Here is an 18,754-nt window from a genome sequence, read left to right on the forward strand (position 1 = left end):
GTCTGTCTGTCTGTCTGTCTGTCTGTCTGTCTGTCTGTCTGTCTGTCTGTCTGTCTGTCTGTCTGTCTGTCTGTCTGTCTGTCTGTCTGTCATTGGCAGAGTATTTGTGTTTGTTAATGTTAGCAGTGATGGTATTTTTAAATGGGATCGACTCCAAATTCATCAGTTGTAGGTGTTCCTTCGATGATTATTTTTGTTCACATGTGCTCAGTGGTTCATGAGATATTTAACTAACTGTACAGACAGGTGAGCACACACTAACAGACGTATGGAAAAAGTACATAATCACTCTGCCTTTGCCTATAGCAGCGGGCAATAAAAGTACGAGTTAATCCTGGTTAGACTGAAATTCCTGAAGCAWTCTTAAGTTGTCAGACTGTGATGAAACAGCTGGAGGAAGCAGTAAAAGCAGATGTCAAACCAAGTGCATGCAAAATCAAGAATGCATGCTAAAAAACATTAGTTCTGCTCTCTCACATCTGTCCCACTCCCAAAATGTTGGTTAATTGTTCAGAGTTTGSGATTTGTTTTGCACAAAATCCACAACTTTTCAAAGTTCTCTGTCTAAAGGTATGAATTTTTTATTTGCCTTTGGAAAATAAGGYTGAATTCCTTCATGAGTGCTCACACCATTCTCCAGTTTATCACTTCAAGGACAAATAACTTCATTTTTTTTGTTAAATTCCGTTTCTTTTATTTTTAGAGGACAAAGATTCTGATGGAAAAGAAAAAAAGTCCAAGTCAAAGGAGAGTGACAAGAAAAAGGAACCGGCCTCGATGTTTGTGATAAAYGGAGACAAAGAACCTAAAAGCAAAAAGAAGGGTAGTTATTTGAGCTATTTTAATGACTTGTTTTATCTTACCTCAAATAAGGTCTCAACATATTTTAATCATTCAGGAATAYGATCTGTGTAGCTTTTATTACAGAAAAATAAACATTCGTGGATAAAAAGCTGAAATTCTTGTAAATTTAAAGGGTTTGGCTGACGTTCCTGTTTACTGTGCAGCTGCCAAGTCGGACAGTGATGACAGCGAAGAGGAGACAAAGTCGAGCAAATCTAAGAAGAAATCCACGGCTGGCTCTGCATCCATGTTTCAAGCATCAACTGAAAAGGACAAAAACAAGGACAAGAAGCCAAAGAAAAAAGGCTTGTTTGCTACAAAAAGCTCTTTTTTGTTTAAATCTGTTTGATCAGTATGTGAGACATTTGTTGTCTGTTCCAGGAAAGACAGAAGACAGCGATGAATCTGACTCTGAAAAAGAAGAAAAGTCCAAGAAGAAAAAGGGAAAAGGAAAGAAGAAGAAGGTACAAATACCCTAATAAAACATGTCATGTTGCAAATGTTTTAAAATCTGCATTAAATCTATTCTAAACATGACTCCCTCAGGAGAGAGCCCCCTCACCGGACATTGAGTTTGATGACTTGGAGAAGTTTGTGATGCAGCCAGCGCCGCAGGGTGTGACGGTGAAATGCAGAGTGACCCGGGACCAGAGGGGAGTGGATAAGAGCCTCTACCCCCTGTATTACCTTCATCTGGACAAYGAAAAGAAGGTCAAGTCATCACATCAATGTTGTTAGGTTCTAAAAAGGAAAACAGCTGTGTGGGTTTAACATGTGCAGTCTGATCAACTTTTATAATTTGGTAGAGTTTCTAAAATCACATTTTCTGAGCTATAAAAATAAGTAACAAACTTTGAAGCAAAAATTCCAAAATTTAGGGTAACAAACAGCTCCTGCAGAAATTTTCTTTACGTAACTTTGTTTTTACTTGAATTTGGTCTCTGTATCAAATTTTGTCCAGAACAAACACACATRATCCTGTTTTTATCGTAACTTGTTCATGATTCAAGTGTTGAGATATACATACATGACTTTTTATAAATTAAAATGACAATGTCATTGTAGTTCATGGTTTTGGCTTTTGTGAAGATTGTTTATTTCATTGGTGTTTAATCCAGTTTGAAAGTGTTAAAAGGTGCTTTATAATAACTAAATCCAATTCATTTCATTGACAGGACACCATTTTGCTACAAAGGTCATTTAAGGGATTTGGATATATCATAAAATAAACAGGACTTTTACAAAATCAGGCTACAAATGTACAAAATAAATGTCTGAAAATAATGATAAACATAATTGGGCCTAGAACAGAACCTTGTGGAMCACCCCCAGAAACACATACCTCATGATACAAAAATTTAACATCATGAAGCTTTGGACAGAGCAGGACATGGYCTGCAGTATCAAATGGTTTATACAAAAACAATAAAAAGTATCATTTTTATCTATAACTGATTGAATTTGAGTACATTTGTGACAGCAGACATTGTGTTAAGGACCACCCTGAAAGCGGACTTGATCAGCCTCAGGATGAAAGCTGTGAAAAAAATAATAATTAGTCACTCACTATGAACTTAAAAACCTTTGCAGCCAGGGCAATTTGAATGCTTGATTAAAGTTCWGAACATGAATCACTCAGGCAACTAATATGTACTCTATTTTGTGAAAAATAAACAGCCCTCCTATAAAACAGTGCAGAACAGATTTTTCTACCGTATCATTTATTGACAAAAAGACAAGACTCCGCATACTTTCTTGTGATCCAGCATTTCAGCTTATTTTTACCTTTACTCTTTGTAGACATTCCTGTTGGCCGGAAGGAAAAGGAAGAAGAGCACGACTTCAAATTACCTCATTTCCATAGATGCCACAGATTTATCAAGAGGTGGTGAGAATTTCGTTGGAAAGTTAAGGTATACAAAAAATGTGCAATGAAAATAAAATCTGTTATATTTTAAATTTAAGAAATTTGCAGCTATTTTAATGTAGCTGTTTTTTTTTTACATTGTTCAGGTCAAATTTAATGGGAACCAAGTTTACGGTATTTGACAATGCTCTGAACCCAGAAAGAGCTCTTCCAGATATGTCTAATGCACGACAAGAGTTAGCAGGCATCATTTATGTGAGTCATTTAACAGCTTAAACGGCACAATTCACAATAGTCCTTGTTTTATATACAGATGTATCCTAATGGTTTTATATTAACATTTGTTTGTTTCTGGCTCCAGGAGACAAATGTTTTAGGAATGAAAGGACCCAGAAGAATGACGGTCATCATTCCAGGGATGAGCAAGGACAACGACAGAGTCCCACTCAGACCCAGAAATGTAAGATGCATCGTAATTGTAGAAAAATTGTTTCTTTACACGTAATGTAATTTGTAAGCAGAGGGCATTTTTCTGGTTCTAGCAAATGTTAGGTAGGTATCAAGACTTATCAAGAATTTTATCAACACACTAAAACTCATAATTTGTCACCAATTGAGGGTTCTAGAGCTTAAAGTGCCTGTGACATCAAATTTTTGTAATAAACATGAATGCATTTTTCGAAAGATAACATTGAAAGCATACTGCAAAACAAAAATCATATCGCTGAGATGAACGGTYRTTGAGATATTTRCATGTAAAGAAACAGGAAGTGATGTCAAAGGGGAATGTCAGCATGTAAACAGTGTTGTTACAAAAGCTAACAAAAGAGACTGTAGAGAAGAATCTGATGCTTCTTTAGATTATTTTTAGTCGCTATCAAAGAGAGACGAAGAAGAGTTAAAGTTTAAATAATTTTGTTTTAAAAAACAGAGACCTGCTAGTTTATTTTATTAATGAGTTCCCCTTTGATGTCACTTCCTGTTTCACTTTGGCTAAGCCAAATTAAAAAAAGGGCCAATTATGTGACAAAATGGGTAGAATCATGTGTACAATGCAAATTTTCTTAAGTAAGGAGATGCTTTCTTTGACTTTTTGTATTTGAAGGACAGGCATGTCACAAGCACTTTAAATCATTTCCCCACCTGTTGAACCTTGTAGTTAATCTTACCAAACATGAAATCATCAAGATGCAAATCTAACCAAAAGTATGATAATTGAGCCCTTTAAAACTGGAGGGAAAAAAAGACGGCTCAAGAACAAACAACAAAATTAATTTTTGCATCTCATTATGTTTGAATAAATGTTCGTTTCAGTTTGTGTCTGTTTAMAGCAGAGACCGAATTGGCTTTTTTTACTTTGAATATCAGTAAAAAAATAATAATTTTTTGTTCATAAATACAAGAATCAATCTGTTTGGAGTCACTTTCAAAATTACAAAACCACAAAAGAGAAATGTACTAAAATGCATTCTTCCTAACAGATGCTCAGTGCCAGTGTTCTCCTCACAGTTTGATTCATGGTTTGTTTATTAGAAGAGCAACAAAAGGCCAGTGGGTAAAGTCATATTGGTCTTTGTTGATGTTCGCTGAGTTATGTTTCATCAATCGTCCACAGGAATGTGACGGCTTGTTGGTGAGGTACCAGAATAGAAGGACGGAAAATCTGATTGAGCTTCACAACAAGACGCCCGTGTGGAACGAAGAAACCACCTCTCACGTGCTGAACTTTAACGGCAGAGTCACCCAGGCCTCGGTCAAGAACTTCCAGATAGTTCATTCCAAGGACTGTGAGTATCCATCTGTCTTCTTCTGAAAGAGCTCCTGCTAGAAGTGACAATAAAAAGGATTTCACTGAGAAGTATAAGGAGGGTAGCAGAATAGCAAGAATTGTCCTGATGCATCTCAGTAACCCAGGCAGAAAACATCAAAAAGAAAAATCAGTAGGTCCGAAATATTTCGTCTCTCCTCCAAGAGACTTCTTCAGTCTGATGAGTTTCAGGTGAACTCAGCCTTAGAAGCACTGCCTCCACATGGACAAACTGGTTAGTCACATGCAAAAGAGGGTCATCGCCTAACAAGCAAAAGACAAAATTATTAGGCTTTGTACAGACTAAGTTTTAGACAAACAAGTTTKTTTTTCTAGAGGTATGAAACAACTCTCTCTCTCTTTCTCTTTAAAACAACCTATTATTGTGAAAGAATGCTACAAAATCTTGTTTTAAACCTCTACACTTTTGCATGACGTGGTTTGTTTAGTTTGCTGTTGTTTTCTCAATCATACAATGTTACAATGTGAATGTCTGTGTTGAGCACAGACAAAAATACTTATTTTGACTAAACCTACAATTGATGTCATAGATGATAAGAACTGTTAGAACAATACATCAAAACTGACTGGACTACTCCTTTAAATACCATGTATACTGTTTGTATTTCCAATAGACATTGTTTCATTTAAATTTGCTTCACTTTTTTTTTCAGTGGACTACATTGTGATGCAGTTTGGAAGAATAGCTGATGACATTTTCACTCTGGACTATAACTACCCCCTGTGTGCCGTCCAGGCCTTTGCCATCGCGCTCTCCAGCTTTGATGGCAAAATCGCTTGTGAATAATCCAATAGTCAACAACAACAACAGCAAACACCAAAACCAGAGCACAGCAATCGCACACTCATATCCGATCCGACCAGCCTAGACTCCGGACTCGACTGCACACTTTTTTCTGAGACGGGCGGCGATAAGAAACGACGGTTTTCTTGTGAGCGTCRAACTTCTTGTTGCTCTCCTGCCTTTCAGTGACGTTCCTTCCTCCAGGTGTAACAAACAAATTCTGACTTAAGCGTTTTGTCTGATCTTTGTGCAGCAGAGTTTTGTTTTCATACCTCAGGGGACACATCACTATGYGTCAGAATTTGTGGCAATTAGCAGCAAAGAGCTCCAGATCATGAAGTGGTACGAGCAAAAATGCAAATAACTATTATCTCAATCAAAAGTCATAATCATTTAAACTAAAATCTTCATTGGAATAAAAAGTAGTAAATAAAGTTAGAAATTAGGAAACAAACCCCACAGTTTTATATCAGCAATTAATGTGTTTAAAAATGTTTATTTACAAACACTTTACCATGTAGTATTTCAGACAAATTTTACTGCATGCACTGATGTAGGTTTAAAATTTGTTGGATAAAGTGTGCAAATAAAAGTGGTTTGTTTACATTGAGTGTAGACCCGCAAACTACATTAGTCAACTCTATCAAACGGCATCATTTGATATAGTTCTGGAAAAGAATAATAATAATAACAAAAAATTGAAAAGTTTTTTTTTTTATATTTTCTTTAGGCACAAATATGACTTGTTTTAAGTCGAACGTGACAAGAATATACACGACTGGCACAGGATTATTTTAATTTTGAATGAATTTGAATAAATMTCTCAACAGAGTTTTGAATCTGTTATTAAAGTTAAACAAAGAAGAAGCACAATAGATATAAAAAAATGTCATTTTAGGTTTAAGTTTTGTTCCTGTGTGATGATTTGGTGTAATTTATAGGGTTTTCTGTTAATCTGGTCAAAACTTTGTAAAAAAAAAAAATGTTTTCTTGAACTCTGCCTTTGGTGTGTTTATGTTCTGATTGTAAGGATTCACGTGAATAAATTTTTTTGACATCAGTCTTGATTCCTGCGTTGATTCCTCTRCACAGCTTTGTGCAGTCTGTCAGAACAGTTTGAAAACGTGTTTTACGATTGTTGTCTCTGAAGTGAGCAGGCAGCTGGCAGGTAAGACAGATTCCAGTTGTGAGTTTTAGAGACATTTTCTCCACTGTTTGCCTGACGTGTCGAGAGCTTTGCTCAGGATGAAAAACCTGTTTGTACCGAGGGCCTAGAGCAGGAGTGAGAGGTGTGTATTCTGCCTGAACCTGCTCAGGCAGTTGTCCAAACTCGCAAATTAAATGAAGCCTGAAGCTCGCGGCTCCTCTTCAGTAGATGCTGTGAGGTAAGTTCTTCTCCCCCCACTCCATTGTCTGGTTTTGGTACGTGAGCTGCAGGCTACTGCAGAGTTAATTGCTGTCTTCTCAAAGTTCGTCATCTCGGTCACTGCATCTAAATAAAGTATCTTATTTAATGTCCCAGTGGAGAATTATTAAAATGAATAATTACAGAATGTTGCAAACACATTGTTGACCAACAGAAGGAGCTGTTGCCAGATGGAAATGGTTTGGTGCACACAATATCACAAGAGGCAAGTTTTTTTCTTTCCTTTTTTATTTAATTTGTATTTTTTTTAAAAAAATTAATAAAATAAATATATTCAACATAAATCACAGAGTTCCCTTTTGAATTGTTTACAGTTTGCAGAAACCAAATACAGTTGGAATTATGTTTTAATGTTAAATATTTTCCAAGACAATAAAAATAAAATATGCATATATAAGTTTAAATTTATTTAATCGGTTTTGGGCACTATTATAGAAAACAATGGCAATGACTACTTAATATTGGTGCAAAGGCTGAACTGTTTCATTAAAAAATAAAAGTCTGTAGTTAAGTCTGTGTTTCTTATTGCACTACAGCTGTCTTTCTTCACATTACTCTCTGCAGGGAAATCAGATTGAGACATTTTGTTTGAAAACATTATTGCTCTTTGGCTTTTGGCAGTGGGTACAAAGAACAAATAACAAATAACTCTCATCATACTGTTGCATTCAATAATAATACAGCAGCTTTCAGTTTTCAGCCAAAAATGTTTTTTTTTTAAGGAGCTGTGCAGTTTTTGGTTTCAGATATTTAATCATAATAATAATAATGATACAATTAATAATAATTGCTTATTTATTGTTGCAATGCTTAAGGTGAAGCAGCCACTATATTTATGCAATCAGGGACATTTCTCATTTATAAACCCTTTTTATATATTTTTTTCTTTTTAATTTTTATGTCTGTTAGTCTTTCTTCACAATCCCAAAGCTTTAAAATGTAATTAAGAAATTTTAAAAAGTATTTTTTATTTTATTTTATTTTATTTCCCATCAACGCCTCTGTGCTTATAAAGATTTCATAGACCGGAAGCACTGCTGTACTGTGATTTGAGGGGCGGGGCTTACAGCCGATTCCCCGCCCCACGAATCCGTTGATTGACGCGCGCCAATGGCTCCTCCTCGCAAAGTCTCTCCCCCCTCCCCCTTCGTTTTCCAGTGTAGTGCGTTGATTTCATACCAAAGTCATACTTAACATTCCACTTATACTGTCAAACGTCTGACAAATATTACGGAAAACAACAAGGCGCCAAAACACAACAAAGTTCCTAAAAAAGAGCAGCCGGCCTCCGAGAGAATAATAGGGAGACWGCCAGAGGAATAAAGGTAAGTTAAACTCAAAAACAAAGTTCCTCTCTTTCCAGCTTTAACGAACTGTGTGGAGCGTTTTCATGCCGCTTGTCTCGGTGAAGTTTTCAGATCTTTGTCATTTTTCACATTTTTGCGCGGAGCTGCCTGCGTTGGGAGGGAAGAGAAATATGTGGAGATTGGTACTCGATTGTGTTTGACTTTCCCAGTGAGCAGGAATATTTTTTGACAGGCTCCACAATCAGATTTCCACCAGCTGCCCGCTCTTTTGACAAACACTTTATTACAAGAAGAAAGAGGTTTTCTGTTCCAGGACAGCAGAAAGTGAGTCAGTATGTTTGTTTTCAGACCTGGACCCATCAGACCTGAGGAACCCATCAGTTTTACCACCAGCTGCCCCAAAGAGACACAGGAACGAGCTGGAGGAATAACTTCAACCTGGTTTGGACTTTTGCATCCTGAGAGGTAAGACAAGGAGGTCCTCATCAGTCAGTCCTCTCACTTCATCAGTCTGATAGGAGAGATACATCACAGATTAAAAAAAAAGGTATCTGAGCTTACTTTCTCTTTATATTAGGATGTAAAATACATTTAATCCAAATGACACTGCTTCTTTTCCTATTTTGTTTTTATTATTTAGACACAAGCTTGAAATCAAACGTGCTAAATTATTTTTATCAACTTTCAGCAACACGTTTCATATTTCAGTATTTGCTCAGTATTTGATTTATTTTATGATTGTATCAGCAGCTTTATTTGCAGTAAATACAGTAGATCAAATGCAAAAGGAGATGAGCACATGGGAGTTAAACTTTTCTATTTTAATACAGTTTAACTTTTTTATTTTTTGTATGCAAACGTGTTGCATTAACCTATAATTCAGTTTAATATATGTGCACACATTTACACAAGTTTATTTTATCTCCTTGTTTTATTATGCTTAGCTTAAATTCATGTTTAAATGTAATTTATTTCAGAAAGTTTACTTCTATACTAAATACAAAAATAGCAACTTTAATTCATTTTATTGAACTTAAAGTTACTTTCTTACGCTCTCTCGTTTTTTAGTGTCTTACTAATTAATAATTTAAGAATCTATAATTTTATACTTTATATTTTTGCTATGTGTATATATAATCATTCTAACAACCTTTTGCTCTTATAAATTTGTTTTTTGTTTGCTTGTTTGTTGCTTTTCTTGTTCTGTTTTGCTTTATGTGGTGTAAAGCACTTTCTGTTCAACTCTGTATGAAATGTACTTTATAAAGTTTATTTGATTGTTGATCAGAAAAAGATAAATCACACCTGAAGATATAAAAAATATTTTGAAGAATAGCTCATTATTGAGAGAAACTCTCTAGAAAATCAAACTTTAATCTCAAACAATATTAAAGCTCATTTAGAAGAAACAGTCCAAAAATATTTTTCTTTATGTTCCAGTTGCTACATTTTTATCTTGAATGTCACTCTTTATTCTGGACTTATTAAGTCTTTATCCAATACTGTTAGTCTTATCTGGTTAATTATTTAACAGTACATTTTCATTTCTTCTTCAGTCAACACATGGTGCATGTGATGATTCGCTGCAAAGTCCTACTAAGTACATAATTCATAGGTGAGGATTTGAGATGCATGGATAAGTAGCGGGCTAATTGTATAATTAGATGCTCCCAACCTCAGGCTACACCTGCTCTCAGTCTGTTGTTTCATCTCAGCAACTGCACAGATTTTTTAGTTAAGGACTTTTTTTTTTTTTACTGGTTAAAATAGTAAATAAACAGCATTCCAATTTCATTGGGTCACAGTAGCTGCACGGTTGAATCACTGACAGGTTTAACCAAAAAGCAGAATGCAGTTCGTCAAGTTGGTCGCAGTAAGCGGAAAAAACTTCTCAGCTCTGTTTTTTTAAAAAAATTGTCATTAATTCAAGTTGTGCTTTGTAACGTCTTTGCTGGAATATATATTTTTTTAATTTTCTGGTATTATTTTCAACAAGTTGAGTAAAAGTGGAGCACTGCAGCAGGCAAACAGTTGTTCCGCCTCTGCTTTTCATCAGCGTGGTCGTAAATTTACATAGAACTGTCTTGGTGTGGTCTTTGAAGCACTGCAGGGTTTGTTATGGCCTCAGTCCCTTTGGCACAACTACGCTACAAAGAATGATCAGACACTATTTGTTTAACCCTAACATTTGAGAAGCAAAATTAGCCCATCTTAGGAACTACTTTTAACTAAGGATCAAACAATAACCAAAGACTCCTAATGCTGATGGGCAAATCTGGAATGCATTAAGCATTTTGCTGCTCTGTCAGATTTCCCTTCAGCACGAACTGATCGGCCCTCACGGTGTCTTACCCTTTTTTTTATTTTGCTTCTCCTTCGCGAATTCAATGTATTTACTCTGTAGCTGCGTGCGAGGGTTAAATGTGAGGGAAAAGTTTTACAACCTCGCCCGTGTCATGGAGGTCAATTGGATTATTTGGGTTAGTATCCCCTGAAAGTGGCTGTTGTCTTGTTTTTATGTTCCAGCTGTGCTCCTTCAGGGTGAGAAAGTTAATAACAGTGTGTTCTCTTCTTTGGGCTGAAAGAAAATTCAATGTTACAATGTTTCTATGCTGAGAAAAGACRGCGTTATAGTTATTTTGGGTATGCTTTGAACATGTTTGCGATGGGATCGACTGACAGCTACCACGCCAGATTTTAGCTCAACATCTGAAAGATTCACTAAGGTGTCGCTAYGTTTGTGTAGGCTAAGTGGCCGCTAATTCGAATTGGGTTAACTCCAAAAGTTGATATGTTTTAGATACACAGCAAAGTATTATTTTTTCTTTATTGGATGATTAACCAAAATATGTTCAGTGGTTCTTTGCCAGTTGTACAGACGACTAAACAGACACACAAAAACATTATTGATCTGACTTTGCCTATGGCAACAAATGAAAAAAGAAAGAAAGAAAGAAAGAAAGAAAGTCAGCGTGTTAGTGTATTCCAACAGGGAAGTGCGTCCCCGTTTTGTGCCGTAATGTGTTTACTTTGGATGCACGTTTGTTGACTGCTTGTTGCTTCGCCTGTTTGTGTCAAACCCACAGAAGAGCAGCTAATGAGCTTGTGCCCATTTGTGCACCGGCTGTTCTTTTAGCACCATCTCCAAAAGTACTCATCCAAATGGTGGACACTATCTCCCCCCCTCCCTCCTTCTCAGGCCAGAACTGAACAAATACAGTTCCCCCTCATGCCTCTGTAGCAGAGGCACACTTGGAGAAAAGCAATAGAAAGGCTTAAATTGTAATCAAGAATACAATATGAAACTTTTAGCTGTTTTTTACAAAAAAATAAAAGTGAAGCGACCAAAATCCTTCACCACAAATTAGCTACTTCACTTTCAAAACACACTTTAACATCRCTATTTTCTTATCCCTGCAGTTTAAATTTACTCCAAGCCATCAGTTTTTTAACAGATAAGCTTTCTGGCATCTTGTTCGGACCACTCAGGGGAGGAGCCGGGGAGTGGCCTAGAACAGTATGCTCTTTGTTTCAGTTGTCCACAACTTGCTAAACRTTTTAGTTGTTCTTTCTCTGGTGACCAAATGCTAGGAGTGATGTTCCACACACTCAAAAGTGAAAAGAGCACAAAAAGAGACRTCTTAAAAAGTATACGCTATGGTTTTTGCAGCCGTCAGTTGACATTACTGATAACAGGAGGCTCCCCCCCTACTGCAGGCCTGTCTTTCGTTTCATAAGTGTGTTCGGCTTGTGTGCCGTTGTGGAGCTCCAGTGACCCAAGGGCACTCATGTGAAACTCCTTTAATCCCTCAGTGCAGGGTGATTTATGCTGGGGGGATGATCTTCCTCTTCAGCACAGAGTTTATTTATTCCAGTCATTTTTAGGATGTTCGAGTCGTTGTTTGTACATCAAATGATCAACAGCACATCAAGCCGAATCTCTTGGTGCGCTTTTTCAGTTTTTCCTTGTAAAATTCCCCCGTGTGTGTGACTCCGATCAAAGTCATGTCTTCTCCCTTTGTTGCCTTATGGCACGATTCATACAGTTGGAGGAGTTAAGCTCTCTGCTGCAATCCTAAAGGTTTCACAGAATATGGCCTCAAACCGCTCCCCTTCACCACAAAATGACCAATTCAGGCTAGAACGGCTTCTCGGCTACGTTCTTTGGAAAATATCCGATTAGAATGCTGATTCAGAATGTGGAAAGGAAAAAAGGAAAGACACTAGCTCAGTTTCTGTCACTTCTTTCCTTTATAGACCGTGTAACTGTCTGAAAGCTTAACAGCTCTTCTTGTAGCCAGGAGCATATACTGTATTATTAAAGCTGAATAATTGAGGAATATATTGGCCTTGAAGGGAGAGTTTAGTCATTTTTGAGTCATGCTCTGTTTCATAGTTATCAATAATTAGTACCTTATCAAACATGACAACAGTCATAGACCATGGTAACATATTCTCACTCCTGACTCGTSACATATTGACGCTTTTCCAAGGTTCCCTCTCTGTCTTATTTTGACGTGTCGGGTACACCCATCGCGTCAGTTATTGACGCAACAGGCATTTCCGTGTTTCCTTAGCATCCATGTTTGATGTGTTGGGACACAAAATATAGGGGTCTTTGAGTTGGGGTCCGTGGTTAATATTAGGGATCAGGGTTCTTGGTTAATTTTAGGTAGTGGGGTCAGGGATGGGATGTCTAGGGCGAATATTAGGTAATTTTAGGCTTTGGAACACGCAGTTGACGTGAATTTCCTACACTTTCTAAAAATGTTTAATTTTTGGTATCAGGGTTAATGGTTAATTTTAGGTACTAGGGTCAGGGACAGGATGTCTAGAGTGAATAAAGGTAATTTTAGGTTTTGGGACAGTTAGTTTTTGTGCATTTTCTACGCTTTCTGAAATTATAACAACGGATTCTGCCCCACGGGAGGCGGGGTACCCGACGCGTCAAAATCTTACGCAGAGGGAACCTTGGAAAAGTGCCAATATGTGACGACTTGGGAGTGAGAATGGGTTGAACACGTAGTATGAAGAAAGAGGCAAAAGTCTTCATTCAAGCTAGAGGCTAATGGCTAACCAAACTATTGCCAGAACCTTTAAGGTTTTGCTCTGGTTTGACTTGTGACACTCCTTTAGCTTTTAGAGTATCAGAGCGATGCTGCTTTTGCAGATGAGTCTGTATGTTTCAAAATAAATTAATTGAAATGTTTGACCATTGTGTAGCTATTAGCACCATATACTGTACAGAATGTCAGCTTATTCCAGTTTAGATTGCTTTCRCACAGAAACTGTGATTGCTCAGTCTTGCGTGTAAGTCATTAGTATTGTTTTCCTTGGGCTTGCAGCTGGTATCAGACTGCAAATGTTTGACTTGACAAGAGGTGAATATGCTGTGTGTGCGTGCGTGAGTGTGTTCATGTGTTTGTCTCAGATTTTCCTTCTGCCTCTTGCCGTGTGAGTTGCTGGCTGTCCGGCACTCTTCTTACTCTCAGCTCTGATTGTTTCCTGAGCGCCGTGCCAGATAGGAAGTAGGAGGAAGTTATTGGAGGAGCTGGAGAGAATTTATTAGGGCCATACACAGACGCAGGAGGGAAAGGGAATGGTAATGACTCTTTTGGAGTCTCACAAAAGCAGTGGTGTCAGCACTAAACGGCGCAGACGCATATGTGCCAGCTCCTCACCTTGGTTTTTATCTCTGAAATGAACGATTCACAGCGAGACGTGCTGAAAACGCTTGAGTGTGCAGTGTCAGACGGAATAAGGCTGTTGTCAGAGAGCAGCTTCCTGGCCTGGGACCTAAAATGTTTTCTTTATCTGTAACCTGACCTTAGAGAGCAGCTGCTCCTTCTGCTGCCAAGACCTGTTGTTTCCCCCTTCAAACGTGCRTTTGTGTGTGCAGGGGTCTCACCATGACGGAGAGCACTGCATCTGTGAGACCCCCTCAACCTTCTCCGAGACGTGCGATTCCAACATGGAGGGAGTTTTCGGCAGGGTTTTGTTACTTTGTATAAACTTTAAGTTTGGTGGAGGTGTGTTTAACTCCCAGCTAAGCAGGGGAGCTTTTGGCTGCCAGCAGGGATCTGGTCTTTGCCAAGAAGTGTCCCAAGTCTTACAGCAACTAAACAAAGGGTAGATTTCTAAAGACAGGAACAAATTGTGTAGTGTACTGGTTAGCAAACAGAAGGAGGTGTATACAGCCTGGCAGGAAAAACATGAAAACAAAACATTCTTAATGGTTCAGGATTGAAAGAAGCAGATTTAGAAAAAATATAAAAGTTAAAAAAATCTGTGAGCAATCTGACTGTCAAGGTGGTCAGGGTGTTCATGTTTTCTTTTTTTTTTTTAACGAATAAATAACAAAACTGGAAATTGTTTTTAGTGTTTATATCAGTTCTCGGTTCATACTTTAGTTGTTCAAATTGCAGAAAAAAAATATCAAAGCCAACAAAAAAGCCTTGACTCTTTTTACAAGATGTTGAATTTACCATAACATCACAAACTGGTTTGTAGTTCCTTGTTTTGCCACTGACATTAGGTAGCGTATATGTTGTGATGTCAAGTGACTTTGAGGCACTCTGTCCTTAAGTTGGTTAAAAAGCCTTTATTGTTTATGGCTTAGGCTTCTGGACCAGTAAAAACTCTCAACAAGTTTCATCTTACATGCCGACTTCAGGGAGTCTTTGAATCTTTGACTCCCTGAAGAAGGCATGAGTTGGAGTTCTTACTGGTCCAGAATACTGTGCCATAAAGAATAAAGGCATTTAAACCAATTTAGGGAGACAATGGGTTTGAGTGTCTTGATGTTTAAAGGGATCCCTGATTAGTTGTAACAGACTTTATTTGATAAACATATATTTTAGCTGTAAAATAATGACTGTAAAAATACTGTAAAATGCTTAGTTTTGTACATTTTAATAATATATATTTTAACACGGACGGAGCCATTTTATTTGCACACAAAGCATTCTGAGTAAATGATGACGTGTATAGGTCCTCTGTGCGAGGGTACTAGCGAGCTATATCCACCCTGAAGGTTAATCTTGGACAATATCTGACGATTGGCTCTTTTAAATGAAACCAGAGAGCGTTGACAGAGAGGAGAAGGTAGAAATGACTCAGCCTGGAACTGAAAATATGGATGGAGGACAACAGAGCTGCTTCATGGAAGAAGAACCCCAGCTTAGCCTGTTAGCTTTAGTGTTAGTCTCGACGCTATATTGCCTTATACTGTATGTATTAGCTTGGTGCTAGCGCAACAAACTAACAAGCCAAACTGAGGCCCTCCATCCATATTTTCAGTTACAGGCTGAGTYGTTTCTACYTTCTCCTCTCTGTCAACGCTCTCTGGTTTCATTTAAAAGAGTCRCTTGTCAGATATTGTCCAAGATTAACCTTCAGGGTGGATATAGCTCGCTCGTACCGAGGACCTATCCATGTCATAATTTACCCAGAATGCTTTGCAAGTAAATAAAATGGCCTCGTCCGTGTAATATATTTTAAACTTTTAATTTAAAAATTCTAAAAACTGAACATCCTACAGTATTTTTACTGTCTTTATTTTACAGTTAAAAATATGTTTATCAAATAGTCTAATGTTACAACTGATCATGGATCCCTTTAAAGTTGAGAGTATCCCATCCAAAGATTGCCTCAGCTTTACCTAYAGTAAGTACAAAAATTTGCTCCAACGCAGAGTTGATTAGTACAATATACATAATATTAAATGGATTTAAGGATTAACAATATTTAAGCTGCAGTACAATTTACTTCAACCAAAGCATTGTTTACAAATGGCTTATAAATGGCTTTTAGTGTTTTAGTTTTGGTATCTGTATCAACTCTTTGATTGGATTGACAGTCTGCCAGTTTCGGTAATWTAACTGGTTGCAGGAAACTCGAGGCAGAATCTTCCTTTTGAAGTTTGTTTATTGGAGTGGCCACACAAAAAGAGCAAAGTGCTCAAAAAGTTACAGAATGTGTCTACATATGCCATAAAAAAGATTTGTTTGTTTTTTTGTCTCTCGGTATTTATTGCCTTTTCCATGAGCTCACATTTAAATGCATCTACCTTGGGTTGCTTTGGCATCATTAAAATTAAAAATCCTCTCACTGTTGTGCAGCAAAAGCACCTCAGTTTCTAAAAAAAGATAAGTTGTCTGCTGTGCATGTCCAATGCCCTTGTAATACTGCTGTATTGGCACAACCGGCTCTCCTGGTTCTCATGGTGAGAGGTTAGGTCTCAGCTAACATGTATTTCTATGGCTACGTTCACACTGCAGGTCTTAATGCTCAGTTCCGATTTTTTGAAAAAATCCGATCTTTTTGTGTGAACGTTCACATTACATTTTAAATGTGACCTGCATCAGACCCCTATGTGAACGCTCCACAGCACTGATGTGACACGCATGCGCAGTAAAAGACGTGACGTCTCATCAGCCGGCTTGTTTGTTTACAGAGCTAGCATGGATGCTACATTTTGCACATCGAATCGGAAGTTGTTGTTTAATCAGAGCCGACTAAATAATTATCTGACCTGCTTCTTTAGTTCAGTGTTTATATCTGAGCCTGACTCTGACCGGGATGCTCCAGTGAAGCTTTTTTTTTTTTKRAMSRAAMYWMSRRSYKGRAAAAAGTATCGACCGAGTAGCTAACTTTAGGATCGATACTCTCTGCGACCCAGGCTGGACATCGTTATTATCATACGAATGAAAAGTAAAAAGATGAAGCAACTGGACTTGTGTTTTGGAGCTGTAAACACACGGAGCTACAGATTTAAACAGCGAGACTTGAGGTTAGTGTCTTATCGATCCTTCACCCCCTCCTCCTGATGAAAAAGTCAGATGAATGTGACATGAGCGTTCACACTGCAGTCACTTTGAAAACATCAGATATATATCCGATTTAAAACCACATACTGAAACGGCCTGGGTCGGATTTGAAAAAAATCGGATTTGTTTCGTTCAGACTGTCATAAAAAAATCGGATATGAGTCAGATGGGTCAAAAAAATCGGATTTGGGTCGGATTTGCCTGCAGTGTGAACGTAGCCTATGATCCGTCCTGTTTTTGTTTTAAATGTTTACTGGTTTCATCTATAAATTTATCCCACAACTGGATGGGAAGGGAGACATCAGGACATACAATTTCAGACATGATGAGAAAATATTAACTCAAGTCTTGCCTCGTCTTTGTCTTTGAATCTTTTTAAACAAAATACATTTTAAAAATAGCAGCAATGATGAAAACTTTGGTCAAGTCTTCCTGTTTTGAAKGAGGTGTTCTAACTGTATGTTAGCTGCTGAACACGTGGATGCCTTTTTGCTATTACAAAAGCAAAACAATTAGGTTATTTTTTCAGTAAGTTTTTTTTTTTTTGGGGGGGTGGTCTTTCCTACATTCTGTGCATGCACAAGCATCTGAACTAGAATCCCTTGCCTTTTTTAGCCTGTATTGACAGCTCTGATCTCAGAATGACTCATTAGAATGACTGGAATTCATTTAGTACACAGACCTGTGCAGACAGAAGAGAAACAGAAACAGTGCCGGTAAACTCTGGTCAGCTTGCAGATGATGACACAGAGATAAGCCGATGGCTTAGAGCAGCCTGCAATGTGATCTCTCTGTTCGGGGCTGGGGAAAAAAAACGGGGGAAGAGGGATTTCGGTGCATGAATGGTGCTGTCTGAATGAATGTGCAAGGAGCATAGCTTTGCAGCATTATTTACATTCCTGCTGCACATTGGAATTCTGAAGCATGTTAGTCTCAAAGTCTCATGGCGTGACTCCCAGAAAATGGAATGGGAGGTGTGTTGAAGATTTTTTTGTATTTTGTACTTGTTAAATGTGGGGAAAATGTCTCATTCCTTGTCAGGATAAACAACAAACCTTCCAGCGTCTCCCATCAGTTTGTGTGCGGAAAGTCTAATTGCATTCGCTCTTTAATAAATTAGCTATGATTGGGTTATGATAAAATTCTATATTTATTAAATTTGTTACTAATCATTGCAATATAAAACAGAAAAGAATTAAAGGCCTAGATTTCCTTCAAAGTGCATACATCAAATGCCAAATTTAATGTCATTGCAGTTTTAGCTATTTTGGTCCAAACGTGAAAATAACATTAGGCACAATTTTGCACAATAATACCAGATATAATATTCAGAGCTGGTCTTGAGGATGACTCTCAGCTTTTACTACATGCGATTTTAGGTTGATATCTCAGATTGACAGAGTTGAATCCATTTTTGCAGTGGATAATTTTGAATAGTTGTGGCGGCCATGATGAACTGCGTAGATTCCAAAGGTTAATCAGTCTTACATGTAAGTCTGACAATTACTTTCTAAAAGTTGCACAAAAAACATCCAGTTGTTTATATGATATTTTGCTATCAGACAGTGTCAACTCTAACAGTTAATTCTAAAGGTTTGTGCAATAAAACAGTCCATTCTCACTCCCAACTTGTCACATTTTGACGCTTGGTCCAGGTTCCCTCTGCGTCCGGTTTTGATGCATCAGGTAAACCCCTCGTGTGGGTTATTGACGAGATGAGAACAAGGAGGAGGAGCCCGTTGTCATACAGTATTTTTGAAAAGTGTATATAATGCTCGACAACTAACTGTCCCAAACCTTAAATTCAACTTCTGTTAGCCGTATACATCAGAGGAGCCCAAAGTGGGGCCCGCGGGCCAAATTTGGCCCGC

The 18,754-nt window shown here is 37.7% G+C and overlaps 2 protein-coding genes across 10 annotated transcripts in view; both read left to right on the plus strand.

Moving 5' to 3' along the window:
- Positions 1 to 6,382, plus strand: part of LOC106518289 (tubby-related protein 1) — an 11,237-nt gene extending 4,855 nt beyond the window's left edge. Inside the window, exons 2-10 of one of the 2 annotated variants that reach the window (XM_014009505.1) lie at positions 704 to 823; positions 1,008 to 1,148; positions 1,225 to 1,307; positions 1,390 to 1,554; positions 2,644 to 2,756; positions 2,857 to 2,965; positions 3,072 to 3,170; positions 4,326 to 4,497; positions 5,192 to 6,382. In XM_014009505.1, coding sequence (XP_013864959.1) covers positions 778 to 823; positions 1,008 to 1,148; positions 1,225 to 1,307; positions 1,390 to 1,554; positions 2,644 to 2,756; positions 2,857 to 2,965; positions 3,072 to 3,170; positions 4,326 to 4,497; positions 5,192 to 5,325 — 1,062 coding nt within the window. In that variant the 5' untranslated portion in view covers positions 704 to 777 and the 3' untranslated portion in view covers positions 5,326 to 6,382. Of the gene's footprint in view, positions 1 to 703; positions 824 to 1,007; positions 1,149 to 1,222; positions 1,308 to 1,389; positions 1,555 to 2,643; positions 2,757 to 2,856; positions 2,966 to 3,071; positions 3,171 to 4,325; positions 4,498 to 5,191 lie in introns of those variants that run through there. The other variant, XM_014009506.1, reaches the window with a different exon arrangement.
- A 1,506-nt stretch (positions 6,383 to 7,888) lies between these two features.
- tead3b (TEA domain family member 3 b) overlaps positions 7,889 to 18,754 on the plus strand; it is a 35,251-nt gene continuing 24,385 nt past the window's right edge. For 4 of the 8 annotated variants that reach the window (XM_014009512.1, XM_014009515.1, XM_014009511.1 and 1 more), the window contains exons 1-2: positions 7,890 to 8,073; positions 8,404 to 8,520. The gene's annotated coding sequence lies outside the window, so the exon portion shown is untranslated. Of the gene's footprint in view, positions 8,074 to 8,403; positions 8,521 to 18,754 lie in introns of all 8 variants that reach the window. The other 4 variants (XM_014009509.1, XM_014009513.1, XM_014009510.1 and 1 more) reach the window with 2 other exon arrangements.

The sequence above is a fragment of the Austrofundulus limnaeus genome, unplaced genomic scaffold (assembly GCF_001266775.1).
Source record: "Austrofundulus limnaeus strain Quisiro unplaced genomic scaffold, Austrofundulus_limnaeus-1.0 Scaffold59, whole genome shotgun sequence".
NCBI classification, from domain to species: Eukaryota; Metazoa; Chordata; class Actinopteri; order Cyprinodontiformes; family Rivulidae; genus Austrofundulus; species Austrofundulus limnaeus.